This window comes from Dendropsophus ebraccatus, chromosome 5, assembly GCF_027789765.1.
Source record: "Dendropsophus ebraccatus isolate aDenEbr1 chromosome 5, aDenEbr1.pat, whole genome shotgun sequence".
Lineage (NCBI taxonomy): Eukaryota > Metazoa > Chordata > Amphibia > Anura > Hylidae > Dendropsophus > Dendropsophus ebraccatus.
Window position 1 is genome coordinate 13,193,420 of NC_091458.1, and position 23,222 is coordinate 13,216,641.

The 23,222-nt window shown below is 47.3% G+C and overlaps 1 protein-coding gene across 3 annotated transcripts in view; it reads left to right on the plus strand.

The window, feature by feature from the left end:
- The first annotated feature begins 4,607 nt into the window (after positions 1-4,607).
- P4HA3 (prolyl 4-hydroxylase subunit alpha 3) overlaps positions 4,608-23,222 on the plus strand; it is a 33,277-nt gene continuing 14,662 nt past the window's right edge. Inside the window, exons 1-4 of one of the 3 annotated variants that reach the window (XM_069969513.1) lie at positions 4,608-5,289; positions 13,111-13,253; positions 14,858-15,081; positions 18,143-18,292. In XM_069969513.1, coding sequence (XP_069825614.1) covers positions 5,111-5,289; positions 13,111-13,253; positions 14,858-15,081; positions 18,143-18,292 — 696 coding nt within the window. In that variant the 5' untranslated portion in view covers positions 4,608-5,110. Of the gene's footprint in view, positions 5,290-10,921; positions 11,279-13,110; positions 13,254-14,857; positions 15,082-18,142; positions 18,293-23,222 lie in introns of those variants that run through there. The other 2 variants (XM_069969514.1, XM_069969515.1) reach the window with 2 other exon arrangements.

The window sequence follows — 23,222 nt, forward strand, 5'->3', positions numbered from 1 at the left end:
GATATCGATGACTACAGCCCCCATCGTCAGTCTAACCATACTGAGGAGCACGGAGCAGGGCCATGTTACCCACCATTTATCCTGTGGGTGTGTGTAAGCCCCTACAGAGAGCTTGGATCTAGGTGAATTTAGAGATTACTGTAGCCTTCTCTCCTGCACTACTTATGGGTCAAAGGGGTAAATGTCCTGCCTCCAACCTATACTAGATAGATAGTGGGATGGATAGATAGATAGATAGATAGATAGATAGATAGATAGATAGATAGATAGATAGATAGATAGGAGATAGATAGATAGATAGATAGATGATAGATAGATAGATAGATAGATATGAGATAGATAGATAGGAGATAGATAGATAGATAGATAGATAGATAGATAGGAGATAGATAGATAGATAGATAGATAGATAGGAGTTAGATTGATAGATAGATAGATAGATAGATAGATAGATAGATAGATAGATAGGAGATAGATAGATAGGAGATAGATAGTGGGATGGATAGATAGATAGATAGATAGATAGATAGATAGATAGATAGTGGGATGGATAGATAGATAGATAGATAGATAGATAGATAGATAGATAGATAGATAGACCCTGATAGGTCATGGACTCCTATACACCGACCTGAATGTATCTCCCCCCATTATGATACGTCATGACCCCTGTACAACGACCCAGAGTGAATCCCATTTCCTCAACGCTCTATTTTCCACATACTTTGTCAATGCTAATGTGTGACTTGGACCTGCCAATATTTTTTTGATTTGTTTTTATTTGATTTTATAGGTAATATTACAGTATGGCCACTAGGTGTCTCCCTTGCTCTGAACTATAACAGCTGTCATATGAATTCTCCCAGCATCTCCTGTGATCACCTATTGGGGGTCGTTTCCACCTCCAGGTCAAAGGGTCAGACCCTCCAGACTATTTAGCTTCCTGCCCCAAGGAGATGCCCCACCCCCACCCCCCAGCACCCATGTGAGGAGACTGGGGTCGCACACAGTAAAATTACCGCCATCTGGCCACAAATGTGCAACTATATTGACAATAAAGACAAAGGAATCTTCTGATCCTTTGTATGGAACCTTCTCACGTAGATGTCCTCATTGTGTCCTTGACTGCTGGAGCGTGTAATACCTTATACTCCCTGAAGGGGCGCTGCAGGAAATATGAGCAGATACCCAGTGGTTACCCAGGTTGTGGTTCCTCAGGTGTCAGCAGAAGAATGTTAGTGCTGCAATTCTCAACTGCGGGGTGCAGATCCTTCACCATAGGCTGCCAGGTTGTAGGCCCTGCTGGAATCCTAGAAGGTCCTTCTTATATTTCTGACTATATTCTATAGTAAAGAGAGGAGACGTCATTGCAATGCCTGGATGAAACACAGGTACAGTGTGTAATACTTTTCAGGATATAATAACATGATCACACGTCGGGGTGATCCCTACCCATCCCCAGTAGTAGTGACCTGGTGGGACACAACACAATGGTCCTGATGATGAGTCTACATAGCTGAAGACGAGAGACAGCTGGTAGACAGGTGATACTACATAGTAATGGAGTCCGACCATACACAGGAGCACTCCAAGGAACTAACAGGGAGTATTACAGATATAAACCCAACCACTCCATTCCAGAAGGTCCAGGAATAGGAACATTGGGGGAGATTTATCAAACATGGTGTAAAGTGACACTGGCTCAGTTGCAGTGTTCCAGTGTTCTCCGCAGCCTATGCAGCATCACTCCTGCACTAACTGTCTAAGCCTGCTATATACCCGGTTGCAACCGGAGGAACTCGTTACTACAAGTTACTTCAACTTTAATAAAACCGCTGTTACTGAACCCTGGCATTGGTGTCTACTAACTGGTGCCCTGACTAGGTGCAGCGAAGAATCGCATGCCCATCATCACCCGCAGATTCCACAGACCGGCCCTACAGCTGTGCCGCCCTCAGGCCTATACCGTGACAAGTATAACCCCTGCAGCTGCCCCGGTCATTGCCCGCTCATAACATCAGCACTGCGGAAGTAGCCCCCAGGGGCCAGGGCATCGCACAGTCACCCCTAGCAACCAATCAGATTCCACCTTTCATTCCTCACAGGCTCTTTGGAAAATGAAAGGTGGAATCTGATTGGTTGCTAGGGGCGACTGAGCAAGGTTCACTTTACACCATGTTTGATAAATCTCCCCCATTGTATGCATAAATGGTCAAACCTGGAGATCCAGGGAGAGCCGGCCGTCTGTGCGGGAGAGCTCACCCAGCAGACCTCTATGGGGAGAAGGTTTCCTTGTGTAAAGGATACGACCATAAGTGACAGACTAAACATACAAGGAGCGATGGGTCACCCTACAGAGAGGCCATCCGGGCCACCATAGATGTGGAAACCATATACCCCACCAGGAGGGATGACTGACGGGTCATTTCCACCTCCAGGTCACAGGGTCAGATCCTCCAGCATCAGAGTATTAACCCCCTCCCCCCCTCCCACCACATATGTGCCGCTATAGGGAAAATAGAGAGAGAGAACAATGCAGGAGAGCTGCAGAAATGTGAGACATGTTATGTACAGTACTCCATCAGCCGGTCAGTAAAGGATTATAAAAGGTCTGTTACGGGTGGTAGCCCAGGGCCCTGAGATCCTGGGGGGCCCATGGCCTCCCAAAAAGACTTATACTTTCCATGGTGTGTTGTCTCCTGGCTACAGTTCTGCCATGATTTGCCATAGATAGATAGGAGATAGATAGATAGGAGGTTTGGGGAAATAAACACGTTGTGTTGAATTCTATCCCATGAGTGCGGCGGTATTCTTCTGATTTATATTACCTATACCGGGTGGTCGCTGGTATATACCGCCTGGCACCACATTCATCGCTACACGAGTGCTGCATTCATTCTGAATTTCTTAGATAGATAGATAGATAGATAGATAGATAGATAGATAGATAGGAGATAGATAGATAGATAGATAGATAGATAGATAGGAGATAGATAGATAGATAGATAGATAGATAGATAGATAGATAGGAGATAGATAGATAGATAGATAGATAGATAGATAGATAGGAGATAGATAGATAGATAGATAGATAGATAGATAGATAGATAGATAGGAGATAGATAGATAGAAGATAGATAGATAGATAGATAGATAGATAGATAGATAGATAGATAGATAGATAGATAGATAGATAGGAGATAGATAGGAGATAGATAGATAGATAGATAGATAGGAGATAGATAGGAGATAGATAGATAGGAGATAGATAGATAGATAGATAGATAGATAGGAGATAGATAGATAGAAGATAGATAGATAGATAGATAGATAGATAGATAGATAGATAGATAGATAAAAAAAATCATATGAGAGAGACTTTATAAACATAAAAAAAAATATTGAGAGAAAAACAGAGAAAAATAAGAGGAGAGACTTACAGAGTATATACAGAGTATAGGAGTATATGTGAGTGAGGCGGGAGGGGTGATGTGTAATATGAGGTCTCTCTCTCTCCCTCTCCCTCTCCGCCTCCACTAAGTTTGGAGATTATTACAGTTGGAGGCTGCAACCCCGGGTCACTTTGCACCGATCACCCTGTACTGATCCCTCTCTGCACTGATCTCTCTCTGCTCCCTGTGATCCCTCTTTGCACTGATCTCTCTGCTCCCTGTGATCTCTCTCTGCACTGATCTCTCTGCTTCCTGTGATCCCTCTCTGCACTGATCTCTCTGCTCCCTGTGATCCCTCTCTGCACTGATCTCTCTGCTCCCTGTGATCCCTCTCTGCACTGATCTCTCTGCTCCCTGTGATCCCTCTCTGCACTGATCTCTCTCTGCCCCCTGTGATCCCTCTCTGCCCCCTGTGATCTCTCTCTGCCCCCTGTGATCCCTCTCTGCCCCCTGTCATCCCTCTCTGCCCCCTGTTATCCCTCTCTGCCCCCTGTGATCGCTCTCTGCCCCCTGTGATCCCTTTTTGCCCCCTGTGATCCCTCTCTGCCCCCTGTGATCCCTCTCTGCTCCCTGTGATCCCTCTCTGCACTGATCCCTCTCTGCCCCCTGTGATCCCTCTCTGCCCCCTGTGATCCCTCTCTGCACTTATCGTTCTCTGCCCCCTGTGATCCCTCTGCCCCCTGTGATCTCTCTCTGCCCCCTGTGATCCCTCTCTGCACTGATCCCTCTCTGCCCCCTATGATCTCTCTCTGCCCCCTGGGATCCCTCTCTGCCCCGTGATCCCTCTCTGCCCCCTGTGATCCCTCTCTGCTCCCTGTGATCCCTCTCTGCCCCCTGTGATCCCTCTCTGCCCCCTGGGATCCCTCTCTGCCCCGTGATCCCTCTCTGCCCCCTGTGATCCCTCTCTGCATCCTGTGATCCCTCTCTGCCCCCTGTGATCCCTCTCTGCCCCCTGTGATCCCTCTCTGCTCCATGTGATCCCTCTCTGCCCCCTGTGATCCCTCTCTGCACTGATCTCTCTGCCCCCTGTGATCCCTCTCTGCCCCCTGTGATCTCTCTCTGCCCCCTGTGATCCCTCTCTGCTCCCTGTGATCCCTCTCTGCACTGATCTCTCTGCCCCCTGTGATCCCTCTCTGCTCCCTGTGATCCCTCTCTGCTCCCTGTGATCCCTCTCTGCCCCCTGTGATCATTCTCTGCCCCCTGTGATCGCTCTCTGCCCCCTGTGATCCCTCTCTGCTCCCTGTGATCTCTCTCTACACTGATCCCTCTCTTCCCCCTGTGATCCCTCTCTTCCCTCTGTGATCCCTCTCTACACTGATCCCTCTCTTCCCCCTGTGATCCCTCTCTGCCCCCTGTGATCCCTCTCTGCCCCCTGTGATCCCTCTCTGCCCCCTGTGATCCCTCTCTGCCCCCTGTGATCCCTCTCTGCACTGATCCCTCTCTGCCCCCTGTGATCCCTCTCTGCCCCCTGTGATCCCTCTCTGCACTGATCCCTCTCTGCCCCCTGTGATCCCTCTCTGCCCCTGTGATCCTTCTCTGCCCCCTGTGATCCCTCTCTGCCCCCTGTGATCCCTCTCTGCACTGATCCCTCTCTGCCCCCTGTGATCCCTCTCTGCACTGATCCCTCTCTGCCCCCTGTGATCCCTCTCCCCGGTGGGATGGGTGCTGGGGTCTGGGTGGGGTTCCTCCTCTCCCTGACCACTATGGCGGTGTCCTCTGGGGACATGTACAGCTCTATGCAGACAGTGCAGGAGGCTCTGGACACGGAGAAGGTGTTACTGCAGCACCTGGGCTCTTACCTGGAGGAGGAGACCATTCGGCTCAGTGAGCTCCGCAGGTAGGAGAACTACAAGTCACAGCAGATTCTCAGAAATTCTAACTTTTTGTGCTTTCTGTTTGGGGAAATGTCAATATTTAAATTTACTAAAATTTTAATAAATATTTAAAGTGACAATGGACAGATAACCCCAGACATTGTGTGATGGAATACACCCCTGTGATTTGGTCCCAGAGCTTGCAATCGGGTATTAGTATCCCTACAGCTGGGGGCGCTATTCCAATATCACTGTATGGCTGTATCCGGCACTACCTGGGCACTGTATGGCTGTATCTGGCACTATGTGGGCACTGTATGGCTGTATCCGGCACTACCTGGGCACTGTATGGCTGTATCTGGCACTACCTGGGCACTGTATGGCTGTATATGGCACTATGTGGGCACTGTATGGCTGTATATGGCACTATATGGGCACTGTATGGCTGTATCTGGCACTATTTGGGCACTGTATGGCTGTATCTGGCACTACCTGGGCACTGTATGGCTGTATCTGGCACTACCTGGGCACTGTATGGCTGTATCTGGCACTGTATGGGCACTGTTTGGCTGTATATGGCACTATATGGGCACTGTATGGCTGTATCTGGCACTATGTGGGCACTGTATGACTGTATCCGGCACTATGTGGGCACTGTATGGCTGTATATGGCACTATATGGGCACTGTATGGCTGTATCTGGCACTATTTGGGCACTGTATGGCTGTATCTGGCACTATTTGGGCACTGTATGGCTGTATCTGGCACTGTATGGGCACTGTTTGGCTGTATATGGCACTATATGGGCACTGTATGGCTGTATCTGGCACTATGTGGGCACTGTATGACTGTATCCGGCACTATGTGGGCACTGTATGGCTGTATATGGCACTATATGGGCACTGTATGGCTGTATCTGGCACTATTTGGGCACTGTATGGCTGTATCTGGCACTATTTGGGCACTGTATGGCTGTATCCGGCACTACCTGGGCACTGTATAGCTGTATCTGGCACTACCTGGGCACTGTATGGCTGTATCTGGCACTGTATGGGCACTGTTTGGCTGTATATGGCACTATATGGGCACTGTATGGCTGTATCTGGCACTATGTGGGCACTGTATGACTGTATCCCGCACTATGTGGGCACTGTATGGCTGTATATGGCACTATGTGGGCACTGTATGGCTGTATATGGCACTATGTGGGCACTGTATGACTGTATCCGGCACTATGTGGGCACTGTATGGCTGTATATGGCACTATATGGGCACTGTATGGCTGTATATGGCACTATGTGGGCACTGTATGGCTGTATATGACACTATTTGGGCACTGTATGGATGTATATGGCACTATGTGGGCACTGTATGGCTGTACCTGGCACTATTTGGGCACTGTATAGCTGTATCTGGCACTATGTGGGCACTGTATGGCTGTATCTGGCACTATGTGGGCACTGTATGGCTGTATCTGGCACTATGTGGGCACTGTATGGCTGTATCTGGCACTATTTGGGCAGGATATGGCTGTGTATAGCACTATATGGGCACTGTATGGCTGTATCTGGCACTATGCGAGTCCTGCGTGGGTGTATCTGGAACTATGTGGGCACTATATGGCTGTATATGCCACTATATAGGCACTGTATGGCTGTATCTGGCACTATGTGGGCACTGTATGGCTGTATCTGGCACTATTTGGGCACTGTATGGCTGTATATGGCACTATGTGGGCACTGTATGGCTGTGCATAGCACTATATGGGAACTGTATGGCTGTGTATAGCACTATATGGGCACTGTAGGGCTGTATATGGCACTATGTGGGCATTGTATGGCTGTGTATAGCACTATGTGGGCACTGTATGGCTGTATATGGCACTATGTGGGCCCTATATGGCTGTGTATAGCACTATATGGGCACTGTAGGGCTGTATATGGCACTATGTGGCAATTGTATGGCTGTATCTGGCACTATGTGGGCACTGTATGGCTGTATCTGGCACTATGCGAGTCCTGCGTGGCTGTATCTGGCACTATGTGGGCACTATATGGCTGTATATGGCACTATATGGGCACTGTATGGCTGTATCTGGCACTATGTGGGCACTATATGGCTGTATATGGCACTATATAGGCACTGTATGGCTGTATCTGGCACTATGTGGGCACTGTATGGCTGTATATGGCACTATATAGGCACTGTATGGCTGTATATGGCACTATGTGGGCACTGTATGGCTGTATATGGCACTATGTGGGCACTGTATGGCTGTATATGGCACTATGTGGGCACTGTATGGCTGTATCTGGCACTATGTGGGCACTGTATGGCTGTATATGGCACTATTTGGGCACTATATGGCTGTATATGGCACTATATGGGCACTGTATGGCTGTATCTGGCACTATGTGGGCACTGTATGGCTGTATCTGGCACTATGTGAGCACTGTATGGCTGTATCTGGCACTATGTGGGCACTGTATGGCTGTATCTGGCACTATGTGGGCACTGTATGGCTGTATCTGGCACTATTTGGGCAGGATATGGCTGTGTATAGCACTATATGGGCACTGTATGGCTGTATCTGGCACTATGCGAGTCCTGCGTGGCTGTATCTGGAACTATGTGGGCACTTTATGGCTGTATATGGCACTATATAGGCACTGTATGGCTGTATATGGCACTATGTTGGCACTGTATGGCTGTATATGGCACTATGTTGGCACTGTATGACTGTATCTGGCACTATGTGGGCACTGTTTGGCTGTATATGGCACTATGTGGGCACTATATGGCTGTATATGCCAATATATGGGCAATGTATGGCTGTATCTGGCACTATTTGGGCAGGTTATGGCTGTGTATAGCACTATGTGGGCACTGTATGACTGTATATAGGCAGCACTATGTGGGCACTATATGGCTGCATATGGCACTACATGGGCACTGTATGGCTGTATCTGGCACTATGTGGGCACTGTATAACTGTATATAGCAGTATATGGGCACTGTTTGGCTGTATCTGGCACTATGCGGGACCTGCATGGCTGTATCTGGCACTATATGGGCACTGTATGGCTGCATCTGGCACTATGTGGGCACTGTATGGATGTATCTGGCACTATTTGGGCAGGATATGGCTGTGTATAGCACTATATGGGCACTGTATTGCTGTATCTGGCACTATGTGGGCACTGAATGGCTGTATCTGGCACTATGTGGGCACTGTATGGCTGTATATGGCACTATGTGGGCACTGTATGGCTGTATCTGGCACTATGTGGGCACTGTATGGCTGTATCTGGAACTATGTGGGCACTGTATGTCTGTATATAGCACTATATGGGCACTGTATGGCTGCATATGGCACTATGTGGGCACTGTATGGCTGTATCTGGCACTATATGGGCACTGTATGGCTGCATATGGCACTATTTGGGCACTGTATGGTTGTATCTGGCACTATGTGGGCACTGCATGGCTGTATATGGCACTATGTGGGCACTGTATGGCTGTATATGGCACTATGTGGGCACTGCATGGCTGTATATGGCATTATATGGGCACTGTATGACTGTATACAGTATAGCACTATATGGGCACTGCATGGCTGTATATGGCACTATGTGGGCACTGCATGGCTGTATATGGCCCTACCTGGGCACTGTATGGCTGTATATGGCACTATGTGGGCACTGCATGGCTGTATCTGGCACTATGTGGGCACTGTATGGCTGTATATGGCACTATGTGGGCACTGTATGACTGTATATAGCACTAAATGTGCACTATATGGCTGTATCTGGCACTATGTGGGCACTGTATGGCTGTATATGGCACTATGTGGGCACTGTATGACTGTATATAGCACTAAATGTGCACTATATGGCTGTATCTGGCACTATGTGGGCACTGCATGGCTGTATATGGCATTACATGGGCACTGTATGACTGTATACAGTATAGCACTATATGGGCACTGCATGGCTGTATATGGCCCTACCTGGGCACTGTATGGCTGTATCTGGCACTATGTGGGCACTATATGTCTGTATGTAGTCATAGCATGTGACTAGGTGGTCATACATCAGCACCATGTGGCAGTATGTGGGATGATATGGACACTGAAGGGTTAGCACCAGATTTTTGGCAGTCCCAGTCCCAGTTTGCTCAGTAGAGAATCCATCATCCAGCAGAGATGTCTCCGGCATCTGGAATGAGATTTTTGCTTTGAAAGTTCAGCAGGGACTATAGGAACATATTGTGTATCTAACTGCCTGAGATCCCTCCAGCTGTGTATCTGAGCATGTCTGATGAAATCTATATCTATCATGTGTATTACTGTCTGCTAAACCAATGTATCTAATCACAAGTGATACATTCTGCTGAACCTCTGTATCTAATCCTATCATGTGTGATACTGCCTACTGAGCCATTGTATCTAAACTTATCTGCAGAAGCAGTGTATCTAATCCTAGTGCATGTGATACTGTTAGCTGAGTTACCGTATCTAATTCTATCATGTGTGATACCACCTAAAGAGCTATTGTATCTAAGCTCATTATGTGTAATGCTGCCTGCTGCGTCAGGGTATCCAAGCCTATCGTGTGTGATACTGTCAGCTGAGTTACTGTATCTTATGCTATCATGTGCGATACTGTCTGCCAAGCCAGTGTATCTAAGTGTGTTTGATAGTGTTTGCTGAGCCAGCGTATCTAAGCGTATGTGTGATCCTATCTCGTAATCTGCGTATCTAAGCCTATGATGTGTGATACTATCTGCTTATCATCTGTGACACTGCTGTGTATCTAAGCCAGAGGTGTGTGATACAGTCTCAGACACAGCTCCACAGTCATATAACATACAGGATTATAGTTATATACTCCCAGGAGGTGATAATTTATGCGGACAGGGATATAAATGGTATTTGCAGAAGTTTGGGGGAAGGGCAAGGAATAGCCCCCGACAACAAGCCCCTCATTGATAACATTTTGGCCCCAGGGGGCCGCACACATCCAGAGGGGCTCGTCCTCCTCCAGCAGCAATGTCTCCTCACTGTGCTGCTGAATCCTCTCCTTACATCTCACAGGCCTGAAAGGAACGCTTCACCTCAACTTATAACATTACTGCAAATCCTAGGGGGGCGGGGCTATGACAACTTCACATTATCATGAAAAAAAAGCAGTTGTCAGAGTTCAAAATGGCTGAATACCCTAGGGGGTGATGAAAATGTGCCTGACATTATGGGGTCAGGTATTCTCACCCAGACAGGAAATGAGATCATGTTACTATTCAGTGATGTCACTACCTGGTGTGTGACCTCATCATTCATTGTAATAAGGGAGAAGATACGGGTCACCGGAAGTATAGGGTGAGTAACCTCGACTGGTTGTCGACTGAGTGTCAATAAAGTTTCTTTCAACAAAAATCTGATTACTAAGGCCTGTAAGTGGCTGGAGTGGTTGCTAGGGACAGAAGTGCTTAGTTACCCCATATCATAGAGCAGGGATGGGGAACCTTCAGCTCTCCAGCCGTTGTAAAACTACAATTCCCATCATGCCTGGACAGACAAAGCTTTAGCTTTGGCCGTCTAGGCATGATAGGAATTGTAGTTTTGCAACAGCTGGAGGGCTGAAGGTTCCCCATCCCTGTCATAGAGTCTGGTTTATCCATATAGACAGCCATGACCTTTGTCGCACCATGTAAATCCTGACCGACAGTATTTATCTGACACTCGGGTGGAGCACCCCTTTAAGCCAGCGTCCACCCTGTTAAACACAAGACTACGGTAGTTAAATAGTTAAATCTTTGAGTCCTCGAAATGCAAAGGTAAAAAATGCTGTGAGAAGATTGACAGGCGGCTGTGAGGAGAGGCAAATATTTACTGCTGACATTCACGTCTCGGTGTGTTGTCTCGGGGGTGAAGATCGGCCGCGTCTTGTGTTATTTCACAGGATCAATTTACAGCAGATGGATCCAATGTGAGGAAAGTGAGATGTCTGCCAAGTGAGAAACCCTGCAGCTGCTGAAATGTGAACGTGTTAGAGAAACACGAAGGGAAGGCCAAGATCCGGGCGATTGGTCACAGTCCTATTGTACAGCATGAAATCCAGATGACCAGTCATGGTCCTACTATACACCCCAGAATTCAGATATCCAGTCATAGTCCTACTATACACCCCAGAATCCAGGTGTCCAGTCATGGTCCTACTATACACCCCAGAATCCAGGTGTCCAGTCATGGTCCTACTATACACCCCAGAATTCAGATATCCAGTCATAGTCCTACTATACACCCCAGAATCCAGGTGTCCAGTCATGGTTCTACTATACACCCCAGAATTCAGATATCCAGTCATAGTCCTACTATACACCCCAGAATCCAGGTGTCCAGTCATGGTTCTACTATACACCCCAGAGTCCAGTCATCGTCCTACTATACACCCCAGAAACCAAGCGATCAGTCATGGTCCTACTATACCATTTACAATCCTACTATACACCCCAGAATCCAGTCATCCAGTCATGGTCCTACTATACACCCCAGAAACCAAGCGATCAGTCATGGTCCTACTATACACCCCAGAAACCAAGCGATCAGTCATGGTCCTACTATACACCCCAGAATCCAGGCATTTAGTCATGGTCCTACTATACACCCCAGAATCAAGCATTTAGTCATGGTCCTACTGTAGACTCCACAATCCAGACATCTAATCATGGTGCTACTATACACCCCAGAAACCAAGCGATCAGTCATGGTCCTACTATACCATTCACAATCCTACTATACACCCCAGAATCCAGTCATCCAGTCATCCAGTCATGGTCCTACTATACACCCCAGAATCCAGGTGTCCAGTCCTGGTCCTACTTTACACCCCAGAAACCAAGCGATCAGTCGTGGTCCTACTATACACCCCAGTATCCAGGTGTCCAGTCATGGTCCTACTATATACCCCAGTATCCAGGTGTCCAGTCATGGTCCAACTATATACCCCATCATCCAGGTGTCCAGTCATGGTCCTACTATATACCCTATCATCCAGGTGTCCAGTCATGGTCCTACTATACACCCAAGAATCCAAGTGTCCAGTCACGGTCCTACTATACACCCAAGAATCCAGGTATTTAGTCATGGTCCTACTGTAGACTCCACAATCCAGACATCTAATCATGGTGCTACTATACACCCCGAAATTCAGATGACCATTCACAATCCTACTATACACCCCAGAATCCAGGTGACCAGTTATGGTCCTACTATACACCCCAGAATCCAGGTGACCAGTTATGGTCCTACTATACACCCCAGAATCCAGATGACCAGTTATGGTCCTACTATACACTCCAGAATCCAAATGACCAGTCATGGTCTTACTATACACCTCAGAATCCAGGGGACTAGTTATGGTCCTATACTCCAGAGTCCAGATGACTGGTGGCATTATCTGTATTTCCTTCACTGATTATAAAGTTTTCAGGAACATTCTCCAGAAATTTCTTTGTGAGTTTGCATAGATAGCGGTGGTATAATTTCCATCATGTCCAGGGTGCCGCCACCTATTGCTTCGCCTCAGCGCCCTCCACTGATCCTGACTCACTTTAGAGGTTCCCCCGCCATTGTCTTATTATACTGTATATATACTGGGTGAATAATCCCGCTGTGTAGATCTGTGGCCATATGAGTCATCGCAGATTCCTAATATCTGAAGTCAGAGGAGCCGCAGATCCCAGTCTATCACTTAACCCTTTGCAGATGACGTTTCTCAGAATTATTATGTTTCCTCCATAGGAATCAATATCCTGTATACTATTCATCCATTGTCTATTCCCAGGTTCTACAATAAAGTCAGCGCCCTCCACCATACGACCGCCAATCCAGTGTCTGACCCCGTCTCTGCCTTCACCCTGATAAAGAGACTGCAGTCCGAGTGGATGAACGTGGTCAACAATCTGGAGAACAATGAGAACGTCAGAGGTAACAACCTGTGGTCTATAGGAGCCGTGTACAGGAGGGGTGCGACATCTCTGCCCGCTGTTCCTGAATTATATGACGCCACCTATTAGAGAGTGAAAGTTAGGAAAAAAACACCAACCGCCTTACTATTAACCTTCGATAGGGACACATTGTATGGTGGTATTATGTGGACACTATTTGTGCAATATATGGCCTACTTAGTGAAAGCTTTATGACAGTGTAATGTGGGCATTGTATAGTATGTTGAGGTATTATTTTGGGGGTTGTATGGCGGTGTTATTTGGGTACTACATGACTGTATTATATGGGTATTGTACGGCGGTATTATTTAGGTACTATATTTCAGTATTATATGGGCATTGTGTGGCAGTGTTATTTGGTTACTGAATGGCTGTATTAGTATTATATAAGTATTGTATGGGTACTGAATGACTACTCTTCGCTTAGTGCCACTGACCAGGGCTGTATTACCAGCTGCTGCTGCCCTAGGCACTAAACCTGAAGACGCCCCATCCTCACTCACCAATTGGCGATACCAGACCTGACCAATACCACCACACCCCCCACACCCCTGGAAAAGACACCAGATTTACTGGCAAGTCTGAACGGGAGGAGGGAATCTAAAAAAATAAAAACAAAAAATGTTGTTTTTTCTGTCCCCCTGCTCCCTGGTGCTGCCCCCCTGCAAGGTGCTGCCCTAGGCACCGGACCACGGGTGCCTAGTGGTAAATACGGCCCTGCCACTGACCCATACCATGATTGTCTCTCCCCCCTCCCCCACCTCTCCTCTCAGTGCTACTGGCCCATACCGTCATTGTCTCCTCACCTCTCCTCTCACTGCTACCGACCTATACCATAGTTGTCTCCTCTCCTCTCAGTGTCCTCTCCTCCATCACTGTCTTCTCACCTCTCCCCTCAGTGCTACTGACCCATACCGTCACTGTCCCCTCTTCTCTCCTCTCAGTGTTAGTGACCCATACCGTCACTGTCCCCTCACCTCTCCCCTCAGTGCTACTGACCCATACCGTCACTGTCCCCTCACCTCTCCTCTCAGTGTTAGTGACCTATACCCTCATTGTCTCCTCACCTCTCCCCTTAGTGCTACTGACCCATACTGTCACTGTCCCCTCACCTCTCAGTGTTAGTGACCTATACTGTCATTGTCTCCTCTCCTCTCAGTGTTAGTGACCCATACCGTCACTGTCCCCTCTTCTCTCCTCTCAGTGTTAGTGACCCAAACCGTCACTGTCCCGTCACCTCTCCTCTCAGTGTTAGTGACCCATACCGTCACTGTCCCCTCACCTCTCCTCTCAGTGTTAGTGACCTATACCGTCATTGTCTCCTCACCTCTCCCCTTAGTGCTACTGACCCATCCTGTCACTGTCCCCTCACCTCTCAGTGTTAGTGACCTATACCGTCATTGTCTCCTCTCAGTGTTAGTGACCCATACCGTCACTGTCCCCTCACCTCTCCTCTCAGTGTTAGTGACCTATACCGTCATTGTCTCCTCTCAGTGTTAGTGACCCATACCGTCACTGTCCCCTCACCTCTCCTCTCAGTATTAGTGACCCAAACCGTCATTGTCTCCTCACCTCTCCCCTCAGTGCTGAAGGATGGATATGAGAAGATGGAGGAGAAGCTTCCAGTGCTTGAAGATGTTGCCGGAGCGGCCAAAGCTCTGATGAGGCTACAAGATGTCTACTCCCTGAATGTGAAGGGTTTGACCAGAGGAGTTTTCCAGAGAGGACCCAGTTCTCAGCTTCGTGTCCTGTACAAGCCGGACCAGGACTCCAGTATGTCGGCAGATGACTGCTTCCATATTGGCAAGGTATCACATACCCTCCAAGTGCCCATTGTGGTCATGCCTCTCCAGAATGTCCTGTCTTCTCCCGAGCCCTTGGGTTCTTGTTACGGTAACCTGGAGTGGCAACTGACCCACCCGGATTGTTGCTACTGCAACCCACATAAGGAGGAAAAATAACCCAAGGTGTGCGGTGGTGTGTGTGCAGGTGCAAGTAGAGATAGACAGAGTCCTGTGCGTTTGGTAGAAAAATGGAACAACTTTATTGTAGAGCTTTTGCAGGTTAACAGTACATGTTTCCCAGACAGTAGAAATCTTGGACACTAACTTGAGTGCTTGACTTAGTGCTTGAGGCAAGTGCTTGAAAAGAATAGGAGAAATAGGTGTAGTAGTGCTTGTAGAAGGTAGAGAGAAGAGGAGTTTGCCAGAGGAGCCCTAAACCCAACGTAGCCTTGTACTCTCCCAGAACCTTGGTAGATATCTTTAGTAGTGAAGTGATACTCATGTTTCGACTGTGTCTGACCGCCTTCTGCCCCCTAGTATCAGAGAACCTGTCCTAGGTGGGTAGCACGAGCCCCAGACACGGTTATCTGGGTGTAGCTAGGTGTCTGAGGTGTCCCAGTTACCTGCACTGCGCAGTAGGATACGCAGACCTTTACTTTACGGTAGCTTTGCCCTACTGAGATCAGCTCCTCTCATATCAGGAGTCTGCCCTGCACTTTTTATACGTGTTCCAGGCATGGGCTAGTGTATTCTTTGGTGGCTACGCTCCCTTAGTGGTGCTTAGCACTGGACTGTATAAGTAGTAGTTGCTGGAAATTAACTCTCCATTTCTAACTGCATCTGTTCACATTAGGGACTAGTCTGAACTGACCAACTCACTTCCTCCCATATGGAGCTAACTCCTCCTATCGGGGTGTGTGTGTAGAGAGCAAGGATAGAGAGGATAGGTAGAAAAGATCTCCTAATGGTCAGCACAAAACACATGGTACAGATAAACATTAACCCATTGTTTCCTTCAGCTGTGCATAGAAAGACATATAAATATATAAAACACTGACACCTAGTGGGGAAACCTGAGAACTTTTTGACAGGTGCATAAGAGACACTAACACTAAAACTGAGAACTTTTTGACAGGCGCATAAGAGACACTAACAGTGGGATACCACATGTCCACAAGTCTAATAAATACAAGTGCTAGCTAAGAGAACCATATAGTGCTCACTTGTTATTTACATCAGTTACATACAGTACTCATACAGCTTAATAGTATCTATGTAATATCACCACGTAGTGCCACAACTGGCCATGGTATAATCTGGCTCTGCTTCTGAGGGTCTCATTTTTTATTAACCAATATGGCTCTGATCTAAGGAGTTCTATTATTGGGGTTTTTTCTTAAATATTGTTTGCCCTGGTGGTCTAGGGTAATGGAGGGGTTTTAATTTGTGTCTTTGGTGGTCTAGGGTCATAGAGATGTTTATATTTGCATCCCTGGTGGTCTAGGGTAATGGATGGGTTCATGCTCTCAGCCCTGGTGGTCTAGGGTAATGGATGGGTTCATGCTTTCATCCCTGGTGGTCTAGGGTAATGGATGGGTTCATGCTTTCATCCCTGGTGGTCTAGGGTAATGGATGGGTTCATGCTTTCCTCCCTGGTGGTCTAGGGTAATGGAGGGGTTTATGCTTTCATCCCTGGTGGTCTAGGGTAATGGAGGGGTTTATGCTTTCATCCCTGGTGGTCTAGGGTAATGGAGGGGTTTATGCTTTCATCCCTGGTGGTCTAGGGTAATGGATGGGTTCATGCTTTCATCCCTGGTGGTCTAGGGTAATGGATGGGTTCATGCTTTCCTCCCTGGTGGTCTAGGGTAATGGAGGGGTTTATGCTTTCATCCCTGTTTGTCTAGGGTAATGGATGGGTTCATGCTTTCATCCCTGGTGGTCTAGGGTAATGGATGGGTTCATGCTTTCATCCCTGCTGGTCTAGGGTAATGGATGGGTTCATGCTTTCCTCCCTGGTGGTCTAGGGTAATGGATGGGTTCATGCTTTCCTCCCTGATGGTCTAGGGTAATGGAGGGGTTTATGCTTTCATCCCTGGTGGCCTAGGGTAAAGGAAGGTTTTTTATTTGTCTTTGGTGGTCTAGGGTTATAGAGAGGTTTATACTTGCATCCCTGGTGGTCTAGGGTAAAGGAGATGATAATACTTCAAGTCACCCTGATGATCTAGGGGGAGAGGAAGGGGTCAATACAAATTTTCACGAGGGTCCAGGACTAAGCAGAGATTACTTCTTCTCTCCGTGTAGAGGAGGTAGAGCGCCCCCTCCGCTCTGAGCCATAAAGTGCCCCACAGAGATGTCACCAACAGCGTTTAGAGGGTTCCAATATCGGTGAGAATTTTGTACCTTTATCCTGGTTGGAAATAAAAATAAAACCCCCATGTGTTCCTCCTCACGTCTACGAGTCCCCTCATTCATGTAACTGGACCCTATATGGATCAGATTCGCTCAGTGGTCTGAACATCTGGAACTGATATGCGGCCGACCTCCTAATAATGGAGAACATGTGTGAGAAGCAAGGTGGAGGTGAGACGTCTCCATGGGGGGACAAGGGAAATGAACATTTCAATAAAATCCCAAAATTCTTTATTTTTTTTATATCAACTGGTGCCAGAAAGTGCCAGAGATTTGTAATTTACTTCTATTAAAAAATCTCGTCTTCTGGTACTTATCAGCTGCTGTATGTCCTGCAGGAAGTGGTTTATTCTTTCCAGTCTGGAGAGCAGGAGACGTTTTTTTTTGTGAGAATTTGCTGCTGCTCTGGACAGTTCCTGACATGGACAGAGATGGCAGCAGAGAGCACTGTGTCAGACTGGAAAGAATACACCTCTTCCTGCAGGACATACAGCAGCTGATAAATACTGGAAGAGTGGAGAATAGAAGTAAATTACAAATCTGGCACTTTCTGACACCAGTTTATTTGAAAGAAGAAATGTTTTGGTGAACAACCCCTTTAACTGTTAAGCTGCTGATTTCTCACCATATACCATCTGCCATTCTCCCATGATGCCTTGTGCTCTGTACCCCTCAGGTGGCCTATGACATGGAGGACTTCTACCACTCTATCCCATGGCTGGAGGAGGCGGTCACCATGTACCGGGATTCCTATGGGAGATGGCTAATGGAGGACCAGGGCTCCCTGGAAGAAGCTCTGGATTATTTAGCCTTTTCCTACTATAAGGTGAGTGACAATCCTCTGACCCCCACGCTCCGCTCCGCCGCTCCTCCGCCTGTTCCAGCCATTAGTTTCCAGCAGCTCCGCCTGATCCTCATTTCCAGCCTGTGGTCGGGGAAGGGAAGCGGGAATCTTTATAATTCATTACAGATCTTCCAGCCTTACCACAAGTCAGACATTGTGGGACTGACACAGGATCTGCGCAGAGATCAGCACAGTCTACTGCTTGTCTGCAGAGCCGATACTTTAAGGAGTTCTTCATCTTTGGCACCAATGGTGAATCTGCAGGGTATAAGATCCCTGGTGGTCTAGGTCAATGATGGGATTATTAGTATCATCCCTGGTGGTTTAGGGCAGTGATGGGATTATTGATAACATCCCTGGTGGTCTAGGGCAGTGATGGGATTATAAGTATCATCCCTGGTGGTCTAGGGCAGTGGTGGGATTATTAGTATCCTCCCTGGTGGTCTAGGGCAGTGATGGGATCATTGATAACATCCCTGGTGGTCTAGGTCAATGATGGGATTATTAGTATCATCCCTGGTGGTCTAGGGCAGTGATGTGATCATTGATAACATCCCTGGTGGTCTAGGTCAGTGATGGGATTATTGATAACATCCCTGGTGGTCTAGGGCAGTGATGGGATCATTGATAACATCCCTGGTGGTCTAGGATAGTGATGGGATTATTGATAACATCCCTGGTGGTCTAGGGCAGTGATGGGATTATTAGCATCATCCCTGGTGGTCTAGGGCAGTAATGGGATTATTGATAACAGTCCTGGTGGTCTAGGTCAGTGATCGGATTATTGAAAACATCCCTGGTGGTCTAGGGCAGTAATGGGGTTATTGATAACAGTCCTGGTGGTCTAGGTCAGTGATGGGATTATTGATAACATCCCTGGTGGTCTAGGTCAGTGATGGGATTATTGATGACATCCCTGGTGGTCTAGGGCATCAAGAGGTGGCTAGGGGGACAGGGCAAGGTGGGAGATGAAGACCTGGGAGGGAAATAGGGGCCCCCAGGTATGCAGGGGGATTGTTGTCTATGTAGACAGTAGAGGGGATGAATGTAGTAGGATACTTGCTTTGAGACATTCTGTGGCCAGAGGGGGCGCTGTACAGGGGGCACTAAAAATCCAGAGCATGTTAGGAGAGTTCACCTCTGAAGCCTGCAGAAGTGTGAGTGCAGCTCTGGAGTATAATACAGAATATAACTAGTGATCAGTATAGAGTAAGCAATGGCCGTGTCCATTTCTGTGTGTCTGATCCTCTCTAGCAGGTCCCCCCCCCCCCATTCTCCTCCTCATCCTCCGCTCTCTCTGGGGTCACAGCCAGATTTTATGAGCAAAAGGAAAAAGCTGCGTCATCATGGAGGATGATGGATCCGAACCAACCCGACCTCTAACAACGTCCTGGCTCACAGAATGGCTTACAATGTGGAGGAGGCGCCTGCCCAGCTGTGTACCCATAGTAACCAGTGTGTAAGAGGGGGAGGAACAGCTAACATCCTGATATACATGTCCCACCACTGGTGTTCCTTTTCTTCTCTTATGCACCTGTCGCAAAAGCTTCTTTCTCCAGGTTAAGTGGTGATGAAGGTATTTTTATAGTTTCACCACTAGATGTCAGTATTTTTATTTGTGTGTTCTTATGTATTGCATAGCTGAGGAAGGCAATGTGTTACTGTTTTCTATGTACCATGTGTTCTTATTGTCCAATAGGAGGTGCTCTCTACTCTCAGCCTATTATCTTTCTTCTGCACACACTCCTTCCCACCACTCACAGGGTAGATCACTTAGCCCCTGTAGAAGTTAGTTACTTGGTGGAAAAAGTACAGTGTAGTCTTATCCAGATTCTTGGGGAGCAAGACACACAGACCAAGCGTCCCTGCTGTAGCCAAGCCAGGGCCTGGCTTATGCCAGGACCTTTGTCCAGGACCAAAGTGAATTCAGTTCAGTAAAGTTGAGTCTAAGACACGTGTGTATGCAGATGCAGCTAGAGACAACCAGTTCTTTCAGTATTCCTACTATATCTATAATGCAGTGCTAAACACTACAAAGGGAGAATAGTCTGGGAACATCCTAGCCCACGTCGTGAACCAGTCTAAAAGGTGCAGGGCAGTATCCTGAAACACAAGAGGAATTAGCCTGGATAGAACAAAGCTACCAAGGAAGGTCTACGTATACTATCTCACAGTGCAGGTAACTGGGACACCTCTGGGAGCTTAGCTTCACCCAGATAACCACAACTGGGGCTTGTATCACCCTATTAGGATGGGTCACTCGACGCTGTAGGGCACAAGGTGGTCAGACCAAAGTCTATACACGGGTACAAGAAACTTCTGACTCTACAAGTATTCTCTTAAGTTTCGGCAGAGTACATTGCTACATTGGGTTAGGACTCCCTCAACAAACTCTTCTTCTCTACTCTCAACTTTCCAAGCTCAGCTACAACTACCTCTTTCTACACGGTTCCATCCTCCCTTCATACGGTGCAGTCGCCCTGTCCCCCCAAAAGAATGATACCCCCCCATGCCTCACGGTTGGGACTGTGTTCTTGGGGTTGTACTCATCCTTCTTCCTCCAAACACAGAGAGTAGAGTTGATACCAAAAAGTTCTATTATAGTCTCATCTGACCACATGACTTTCTCTCGTGTCTTCTCGGGATAATCCAGATGGTCATTGGTGACCTCACACATTGGACATGTGCTGGTGTGAGCAGGGGGGGGAGGGGCTTGTATCCCTGCAGGATTATAATCCATGACGATGTAGTGTGCTACTAATAGTAATCTATGAGACTGTGATTCCAGCACTCTCTTCAGGTCAGTGACCAGCTCCTCCCGTGTAGTTCTGGGCTGATTCCTGACCTTTTTAAGAATCATCCCTACCCCACGAGGTGAGATCTTGCATGGAGCCCCAGATTGACAGTCATCTTGTGTTTCTTCCGCTTTCTAATAATTGCGCCAACAATTGTTGCCTTCTCACCAAGCTGCTTGCCTATTGTCCTGTAGCCCCTCCCAGCCTTGTGCAGGTCTACAGTTTTATCTCTGGTGTCCTCAGACAGTTTTTGGTCTTGACCATGGTGGAGAGGTTGGAGTGTGATTGGTTGAGTGTGTGGACAGGTGATTATTATACAGGTAACAAGATGAAACAGGTGCAGTATATACAGGTAATGGGGGCAGAGTAGGAGGAGCTTCTTATAGAGAAACTACCAGCTCTGTGAGAGGCAGAAATCCTGCTGGTCGGTCGGTGACCAAATCCTGATTACATGGAATAACAATGTGATTATCCGGAATGTTCTATAGGTGGCGTTACCAACCAAAAATATTACATCTCTCCATTTTGTGTAGGTGGGCGGCGTATTATACACTTATTGTACCCGCTGTGTGTATATATATATATATATATATACATACATTCACATACACATATAATCACAGTGACTCGGCTATTTAGATGTAAACCATAAAATGATTTGATGAGTTGCATTATATGACGTGTATCCTCGGCCTCCCCATGATAACACGGAGTAAGCGCTCCCCGCCTGTCCCCCCGTATACCCTGCATCCTGGTATATAGCTCTGTATACATCACTGGGCCCCGTAGTTGTGGCGTCTCCCGGTCAGGGACACATTGTGTAATTCTCAGCCTGGCTGTATATTCCAGCTCCAGTTTATATTACCCCGATGGGACTTTGTCTGGCTATTTAATATATGTGTGGGAAACAGAGGATCATGGGAATTCTTGGATGGAAATAGTGGGGGGGGGGGGATAATCAGAAAAAGTCATTAACCCCTTCTGTCCCCCAACAAGCAGAATATTCCTGTGTTTCAGTATTAGTTTTCTAGCAGTGTGATCAGGGTGATGTGTAATAGAACCAGAGATCAGCGTGTGAATGAGCAGATCCTTACTGATCCACCCATCAGCTTCATGTCACTCATCCCATTAAAGAACTCTTCAGTAATACACTGTATAGCAGTATTATATAGGCACTGTGTGGCAGTATTTACACTGTATAGCAGTATTATATAGGCACTAAATGGCAGTATTACTTAACACTGTATAGCAGTATTATGGGGGCCCTAGTATTATGTATGGCAGTATTATATAGGCACCATGTGGTAACATTATATTACACTGTATATCAGTATTATATAGGCACTAGTATTATGTATGGCAGTATTATGTGGCAGTATTAGTTTACACTGTATAGCAGTATTATGTAGACTCTATGGGGGAGATTTATCAAACATGGTGTAAAGTAAAAGTGCGATGCCCTAGCCCCTAGGGGCCACTCCGCAGTATAGATGGTGCTAACAGGCAGGAAACGGGGCAGCTGTAGGATATAGGGTTGTCACGGTGTAGGCACAAGGGTAATACAGCTGGAAACCGGGCTCCTGACCATGCGGGAATACTGGGCATGCGATTCCTCGTTGTCCTTAGTCAGGGCACCAATTATCACACCAATGCCAAGGTTCAGAAACAACGGTAGTTGTATATTTATTGTAAAGGTGGTAACCAGCAACGTCTTCGTGTTCTCTGGTAGAGCCTTCCACCAGCGCAGGGGCACCGCAATGGGGTGCCCCTGCGCCCCAACGTATGCCAACATGATGTTGGGGTGGTGGGAGGCTCACATAGTCTTTGGGGATAGTGATAATATCCACTCTAATCACATCCCCTTCTGGTCACGATATATCGATGACGTGATGCTGGTGTGGACTGGCTCGAAGGAGGGTTTTCAGGATTTCATGATCTGGTTGAACAACAATCCCATTGGGTTGAGGTTCACAAGTGAAATTGATAAAAAAACAATCAATTTCCTGGATGTAAAGATCATGAAGAATCCTGATCAGTCCCTAAGCACTACAATTTTTAGAAAAAGTACTGCGACAAACAGCTTGCTCCGCTGGGAGAGTTGGCACCCCTTCTCTCTG